Genomic DNA, 7175 nt, shown 5'->3' with positions numbered 1-7175 from the left:
GAGGATGTCTGTTGGATTTTGGCCCAATTAAGGCTTTGGGGGTGGGGAGCGGCATGCAAGATCCTAGTTTCCTGATGGGAAATCAAACCCAGGCCCCTTGTAGTGGAAATGCAGAGTTGGAACTACTGTGCTGCCAGGAATTCCTAATTCATACTATTTTAAGAGGGCTCTTAATGAGGCCCGGAGACAGCAGCACTCACTTCAATAGAAACTTTATTGAAGACTAGGCCAGGCAAGCCCCTGATCAGCCAAGTTTGGACAGCACCTGCAGTGCATCTGCCCTCCCTATCTGGGCCAGGTGTGTGCCAAGCTGGCCCAGAGAGGCAGAGGGCTCCCTCGCCACCACCATCTCAATCAGAGCCCTCAGAGGCGAGCGACTGGGCCGCAGTGAGTAGGCGAAAGTGGACCAGGCAGCAGGCAGTCCATATCTTGCAGCCAGGTGTCGAGTGGTGCCACAGGCCATCCTCCCACCTGGCCCAGGCTCAGGATCCAGCAGCAGGATCAGCTCCTCCAGCACTTCCAGCTCATCCAGGAGGCAAGACAGGAGCTGCGACTCCAGGCTTGGCATCTCTGGGAGACAGTGAGGGGTGAGTGGGGGAAGTGCAAGTTTCCAGCCCACCTCCCCATCCTTCGTGTATCCTCAACTAACCTCTGCCTAGGAGTGGAGGCAGAGAGACCTCCTTCCATGAGTCCCTTGCCTCTGAAGTCTCCAGGGAGGCTGGAGAGGACGAGTGCAAGAAGCGGGTGTGGGTGTCAAGGTCGCTGCAAACCAAGCTAGGATATGGGTGTTGGACTGCTTTCCCTTGGTCGCGGCGACGGTGATGCCTTTGCAGAGCAAGCAGGATTATGGCTGAGGTCACGAGCAGAACCAGCACTAGGAACAGGGCAAAACTCAAACTCGGCCAGGCCTGCTGAAGGGCTTTGTGCTCAGAAGTCCACGAAACACTGGGAATCGCTGGTGAGCTGGGCTCCTGGGACCTAACGACGCTCGATTTTACAGGTGTCAGTGGGCAGGGCTCTTTGTTAGGGACAGGCTTCTGGAAAACAAGGCGTTGGAATAAAGTGCGAGCCATGCCCTACTTCCGAATCCTCAGCACAAACCTCTCATCCTTACATCCCTCAATGGGTCCACATCTCCGCCTGATCCAGCCCCTCCCCCCCAACCCCCGACTCCTTTAACCCGGGCAGGTCATCTCCAGATACCATGGCCCCCTCCCTACCCTCTTCAGTTAAGCTACTCCCCTTCCCTTGATAAGACCCCACCAATCCGATCCCAAGTCACGCCTCCAGTCCTCGCCCCGCTCCGCAAGCTGCACCCTGCCCAGGCTCTCTGAAACCTAACCAGTACCTCTTGGCAGGGCCGCCCGGTTCCGCCGCGGCTCCCTGAGGGAATGGGTGCTGTTGCTCCCCCGCCACAAGGGCTACATAGCTCCGCGCTGTTGCGATTGCACTGTCCAGGAGGACATTCTTTGAAAGGGTGCATTACGTGATTGCCGGCATCATCCAGCCCGCAGTTTTCGGAAAACTCTAGGTCTGGTGCGAGAGAGTGTCACGTGCTGTTGTCAAGCCGGCCTTCTCTGCGCTAGCTACGCCCTTTCATCTTTGCCCTATCCTAGCAGGCCCCGCCCCTTGTACTGTACTCACCCAACCTATCAGCGGACGTGCCCACCTCTATCCCCGCCCCACACTATCTCAGGCAGCCTCCCAACCCTCTCTACCCAGGCCCCGCCCCTTAAGTTGTCCCGCCCACTTCTTCCTCACTGCTCGGTTCCCGCCTAATGGGTCATACACCTTCACCTTGACCCTCTTAACCCACACAGCTCCCTTCGCAGGCTTAGCCTTCATCCTCACTTGTCTACGCACAGCCCACCGCCCCTACCCCGAAGCAAGCCTCACAGGCCATAGCCCACAGACCTCGCCCCTCCCCCCAACCCATCACCCTTTAACTCCGCCCGAACATATGCAAACGCCTAGTCCCCGCTCCTCACCCGAGCAGGGGGGCGGCCCGAAGCGTCGCAGGCAGCTGCCACAGCACCGGTTGTCAGGGTTCCAGTACTCGAGGCGGCCGCAGTGCTGAGAGGCCTCCCAAGGCGCCGCTTGGGCCAGGAGCAGCACAGCAGTCGGGAGGAGGCGTAGGGGCCCCATCCGGGCAGAGCCTGCAATCTGGGGGCCCCTGACCACACGACTTCCTGCCACAGCGCTTCTGCCACACTTGCAGGAAACCGGGGCATAAGAAGGAAGCAGTGGATGTGGAGGCATAGGATCCTCAGTCCCCTTCAGAAGCCAAGAATCTACCCCCCAGCCCCCAGTCCAGCTCCTGGCCGGTTATCAGAGAGGCCATAAGGCCTCGAGATGGCTAGAGCGAGGACTCTAGAGCCAGATTGCGTGTATTTATATCCTATCTCTGCCATCTTCCTGCCCTTTTTTCCCCATCTGTAAAATGGGATAATAATAGTAACCTGTCTCATAGGGTAACTGTGGAGAAGTAAAACTATGACTGAAAGTAAAGCATTTAGAACAGCATCTGGCATAGAATAATCTTAAGTATTAAGTACTACCTACTTCAATCTCGGGGCAGTGGGCATGGAGGACCCAGTCCTCACCCACTAGACACTCCCACCCAATGCCCAACAACCTTACCTTAGCTCCTAACCACAATCTCCTCCAGATTAGGAGTCCTCCAACCTGTTGCAACCAAGCATCTCCCTCGAGAGTCATCAGCCAGATGTGAAGTTTCCAGCACAAAGGCAGCCCCACTTATCCAGTCCCACTTGGGGATTTCTGGGACCCTGGGTGTTCTGCTTTCGTACCTGTTGTTGGAAGTTCCTTGGCTGAGGTTGTGGCCAGAGCCCGGCCCCACTTCCCCTTTTCACCAGATGTGGGGGTGGAAGGAAACCAGCCTACAGCCAGGCTCAAGCTAACAAAGAAGCTCTAAACCCTCAGTGCAGAATTTTATTGGGGGGGGGGCAATAGAAGTTCCCTGTGTTGAAGGTGTTACATCATGGAGACGCGGAGCTTGGAGAAGATGCCACTGGGAAGTTAAGGGAGCTTTGAGGTGTCCTGGCCAGGAACATCTGTGCCTGCCAGGGGTGGAGGGCAAGGGGATCAGGGTCTCAGAAACGGCCATGCCGGTGGTCTGGGGACCGTCGTCGATTTCTTTCTCGGGGACGGTGGCCAGTATGGGACCTTGGGGGTGACCTGGGGACATGAGAGAGGAGGGTTAGAGCCATAGGAAATGGTGTGCAGATCTCCCAGTTCAGCCTCCCTGCTCTTGGATAAATCATGGCAATTGATGAAGTAAATAGTTCCTGGGGGTGGCCTCAGGATAGGTGCATAGGGGCTAATTTCAGGACTGGAGATCCAGGATAGACTTGGGTTTGGGATTCAGGCTGGTTTAGGGGTTGAGGCTTAGATGCTGACCTTCAGATGGGGCTGAGGGCTAGTCTTAGGGCACAAAAGGCTTGAGACACTTATTGGGGCATAAGATCAGATTCATCTCAGGGTTCGGGGGGCTTGGAGTATGAGAAGTCTCAGTAGGCTGGTCCTGAAATACCTGCGCCTGGGTCCCCGCCCATAGAGCTGCCGCCGGAGGTCGCGGGAAATGGGTCGCAGGTGCATGAAGTTGCAGAAACCACCGCGGGTACATTCCCTGGGTGAAGGATAAATACACGGATGAATGGATGGATGAGGCCACTGTCACTGACAGCCCCCTCAACACACAACAGAAGCCTGGGACTCCAGGCGCCCATCCCACTGCTGTACTACCATACCCCATCTCATACTGCCGACAGCACGACTCCCGGAAATCGGTGACGGGAGACAGCTCGGCATGCACAGCTTGCCCGTTGAACCAGCGGTTATTGAGTTCAACCACTGCCCGCTCTGCATCCTCCTCGCGCCGAAACTGAGGAAAAGTAAGTCAGGGTGAGCAATCAAACTCAGAAATCTTCAGGGGATTAGCTAGCAGCTCAGGGGCTAGACCGCGTTTAGTGATGGACCTCAAGCTGTGAGGCTTCAATGGTGACCTTTGGGCACTGAAATGCCTTCACTTCTGGGCTCTGGGGGAACAGCAGGCACCTTGACATAAACATTGCCCACGAGGTGATCCCCCAGGTTGTCGCACACATTCATCTCTTCAATCTCCCCGTACTTCTCCTGCAGTTCGGTGAACACTTCCTATGGAAGATCAGGAAGAAATCAGCGGAGCTCCTGGCCCACTGGAAACTCAACCCACCCCCGTCAACCCTCACCTCGAAGAAGTTATCATAGTGTTCTTGCACCTCCACGTCGCTCACGTGACCTGGAGGAGGGTGCAGGGTGGAATCAGGGGGAGGCCTGCTAGGGGCTGTCCGCCCTGCCCCCAACACCGGCCGCTCACTCACAGTGCGATCCGTCTGCGGTTTGGGCGGTGTTCTGTGGATTCCGATACAGGTTGAGCAGCACTATGGTCTGAACAGAATTTAAAAGGGGCAGGGGCTGAGCTCAGAGGGCGGGGTTATATGCGAAGGGGTGGGGTATGAAGGTTGCCGCTGAGACCTTGCATCAGAGAAAAAAGCATAAACATCTTGCGTGCCTCAGCAACGCTTGCCCCTCAGAGAACCAGAAGAGGAGGTATCTAGCAGTGAGGGATAGCCCAGGGGTGTGGTCTGTACGTACGGGGGCGTGGCCAAGTTCCTGGGAGAAGGGCCTGAAGGTTTGGGGAGGAACCTGTAGAGGTCCGACAAGAAAAAAGCTCGGCGATAGGGTGGGCCCTAGAAATCCGGAAAAGGCGGGACCTCGTGATGATGGACAACAGAAGGGGAATGGCCGGGAGGCGTTAACCCCCCAGGCTCCGCGCCGGGTCTCACCTGGCTGAAAGTCGGTTTGTTGTGAAGCCGGGAGCACCGGTCCCCGTGCCGGCAGGCCCCGATCTTAAAGTAAAAAGAGCAGTTAACCCTGGAAGAGGTGCAAAGACAGAGGTGAACCGAGGGCCAGGGAGCTGGACACCCCAGAAACACCGACCCACGCCGCCCAGCCACCAGGTTACCAAGTGCCCCGTTCCCGGCCCCCCGAGGGGCCACTCCCTGCACCCATTCTCACTTGTCCTTCTCAGTCCCGAATATCGATGCTAAATATTCAGCCATTTTTACCCAAACCCTCCAACTCTGTCTGCTATTTACGTCATTTCCGTTGCTTAAAAGCATTGGGAAGTGTAGTTTTTCGCTGCCTCGGACACTCAGAAACTCCCTAGTGCGCTTGCGTGAGGGAGGCTCGCACTCTCCGCACTGGCTCACCCAGTGGAGTTGCCTAAAGGCGCATGCGCGCGGCGTTGCCTCACCAAAGAAGACTACAATCTCCAGAGATACTTGCGGCATCTCGCGCAAAAGTCCGTGGTTGAAAGTGGCAAAGGGGTCCAGACCGGAGGAAGTTAAGACTCCACTGGTGAGTCGGGGGTCGTTTCCGCACCCAAATAAGCATAAAGAGCGTCTCAACCCAGTCAGCTTGCTGGTGGGGGCTGGGGTGCCCTTCTTTAAGAAAATCCACCCTTCAGTTTCTCTCCCTTTTGTCGTAATAGGGGCGTGGTTGTTTGTGATCCTTGCATCTGTCACTTAGGGTCAGGACTTGGGTCTTGCCCCAGACCCTCGGAAGACGCGGCCCCAGCGCAACTATGAACTTGGAGCGGGTGTCCAACGAGGAGAAGTTGAACCTCTGCCGGAAGTACTACCTGGGTAAGGGCGGGTATCCTAGTGTACCCGAAGAGAGAGGGCGGGACTAGAGCGCCTGATGGAAGAGGGTCTGGAGGCATGGGTTCTTGGGTCCAGAGGATAAAGTGGCTGGGGACGCCGATTCTTCGGTCCCAAGAGAGGAAGGGCTTGAGTCTTGCGGAAGGAGGAGACTGGGGCCTCAATTTCTGGGTCCCAAAAGAGAAGTGTTGCGGGGGCTGGACTCCTGGTTTTGACAAAGAGGTGGTTGAGGACTCGGATTCTTGAATCCCATGGAGGAGCCAGGATTTCTGAGTCCCTGATAGCAGAGATATCCATTTCACTTAGGTTGTGGGAGAGGATCTTCCTACTGGACCTTTCAACAGGTAGGTGTTGGGAGGATCCTCATTTCTTCATGTCCCAGTCTTCTTTCTTCTCTTTAGGTGGGTTTGCCTTCCTGCCTTTTCTCTGGTTGGTCAACATCTTCTGGTTCTTCCGAGAGGCCTTCATTGTCCCGGCATACACGGAGCAGAGCCAAATCAAAGGCTGTGAGTCCAGGGCACAGATGAAGGGAGGCCATCAGGTGTAAGGAGGGGGGACTCAAGAATCCTTGGTTGGAGGGGATGGTAGAGGTTCAAGAATCCTGGAACTTTGTGGAAAAGCAGAGAGGGCTGGTTTCAGGGAGACCACAGAGCAGGTGGAGGCCAGCCTTTCCCTTCCTGTTCCCTCTTACAGATGTCTGGCGCTCAGCTGTCGGCTTCTTCTTATGGGTGATTGTACTCTCCACCTGGATCACTATCTTCCAGATCTACCGGCCACGTTGGGGTGCCCTTGGGGACTACCTCTCCTTCACCATACCGCTGGGTACCCCCTGACAGCTTCTTCTGCACAGGCCTGAGGACCAGGATGGGCTCCTCTACTCCAAGCCCACTCTCAAGCCCTTAAGACTTGTTCCTGTCTCCTATGTTCTCTGCTGACATCCCCCAATAAAGGACCCTAATTCTCAATATTGACTTCCTGGGATCTTTTGGAGATTGAAAGATAAGATGATTTGGGGGGGGGGTTTGCCCCCCATGCACACACCTTGTGAAATTTTATTTTCCCAACTAGAGATTGAACCCAGGCCCTCTGGACCCTTGGCAGTGAGAGCACGGAATCCCAACCACTGGACTGCCAGAGAATTCCCTAAAATAATTATTAATATTCAGAAACATTTGTTTGTTGCTTACTTTGTATTAGGCTTAGTGCTTCAAACATGATGTGCATTAGTTTACTGTATACTACTCATAACTCTCAAAAATGGGAAACTTCTTGCTTGGGAACCCTCTTTTACAGATTTGGAACCAAAAAAGGAATAGTACTTCCACTAGTAGGGGCTGTTATCCTGTACTGGTAGTATGTGAATTTGAAAATATTAACTTTTCCACCGGGCTTCATTATTCTCATCAGAAGTGTGGATCACAATACCACCCCCAAGGCACATGTGGTAAATGG

The 7175-nt window shown here is 55.1% G+C and overlaps 3 protein-coding genes across 21 annotated transcripts; 1 reads left to right on the top strand and 2 right to left on the bottom strand.

Annotated features, from left to right (window-relative positions):
* Positions 1-196: 196 nt before the first annotated feature.
* On the bottom strand, positions 197-2833 carry IGFLR1 (IGF like family receptor 1). Of its 4 annotated transcripts, none has more exons than XM_081517040.1 (5): positions 2641-2833; positions 1989-2211; positions 1349-1533; positions 650-1037; positions 197-570 (listed from the first exon to the last, which is right to left on the bottom strand). In XM_081517040.1, exons 1-5 carry the CDS (start codon positions 2716-2718, stop codon positions 245-247), a joined length of 1200 nt encoding a protein of 399 aa, XP_081373166.1. In that variant the 5' UTR covers positions 2719-2833; the 3' UTR covers positions 197-244. The 4 variants fall into 4 exon arrangements, with proteins under 4 accessions (XP_081373166.1, XP_081373167.1, XP_081373168.1 ...); XM_081517041.1 differs by having other exon boundaries at positions 650-1034; XM_081517042.1 differs by lacking the exon at positions 1349-1533 and having other exon boundaries at positions 650-718; positions 1989-2730.
* A 105-nt stretch (positions 2834-2938) lies between these two features.
* U2AF1L4 (U2 small nuclear RNA auxiliary factor 1 like 4) lies at positions 2939-5538 on the bottom strand. Of its 15 annotated transcripts, none has more exons than XR_014060989.1 (9): positions 5080-5150; positions 4848-4935; positions 4657-4707; positions 4383-4449; positions 4251-4300; positions 3999-4176; positions 3771-3904; positions 3554-3649; positions 2939-3198 (listed from the first exon to the last, which is right to left on the bottom strand). XR_014060989.1 is itself a non-coding variant. In XM_081517064.1 (9 exons), exons 1-9 carry the CDS (start codon positions 5455-5457, stop codon positions 3114-3116), a joined length of 810 nt encoding a protein of 269 aa, XP_081373190.1. In that variant the 5' UTR covers positions 5458-5538; the 3' UTR covers positions 2939-3113. The 15 variants fall into 15 exon arrangements, 12 of the variants coding, with proteins under 12 accessions (XP_081373190.1, XP_081373193.1, XP_081373200.1 ...); XM_081517064.1 differs by lacking the exon at positions 5080-5150 and adding an exon at positions 5318-5538 and having other exon boundaries at positions 4078-4176; XM_081517067.1 differs by having other exon boundaries at positions 4078-4176.
* PSENEN (presenilin enhancer, gamma-secretase subunit) lies at positions 5395-6688 on the top strand. 2 transcript variants are annotated; one of them, XM_081517131.1, is made up of 4 exons: positions 5395-5421; positions 5593-5708; positions 6125-6229; positions 6417-6688. In XM_081517131.1, the coding sequence occupies exons 2-4, from the start codon at positions 5648-5650 to the stop codon at positions 6554-6556; spliced, it is 306 nt and encodes a 101-aa protein (XP_081373257.1). In that variant the 5' UTR covers positions 5395-5421; positions 5593-5647; the 3' UTR covers positions 6557-6688. The 2 variants fall into 2 exon arrangements, with proteins under 2 accessions (XP_081373257.1, XP_081373258.1); XM_081517132.1 differs by having other exon boundaries at positions 5555-5708.
* The last annotated feature ends 487 nt before the right edge of the window (positions 6689-7175 follow it).

Source organism: Giraffa tippelskirchi, chromosome 7 (genome assembly GCF_054371585.1).
Source record: "Giraffa tippelskirchi isolate mGirTip1 chromosome 7, T2T-mGirTip1v1.2.pri, whole genome shotgun sequence".
Taxonomy (NCBI): Eukaryota; Metazoa; Chordata; class Mammalia; order Artiodactyla; family Giraffidae; genus Giraffa; species Giraffa tippelskirchi.
This window is presented reverse-complemented; position numbering and strand designations above follow the sequence as displayed.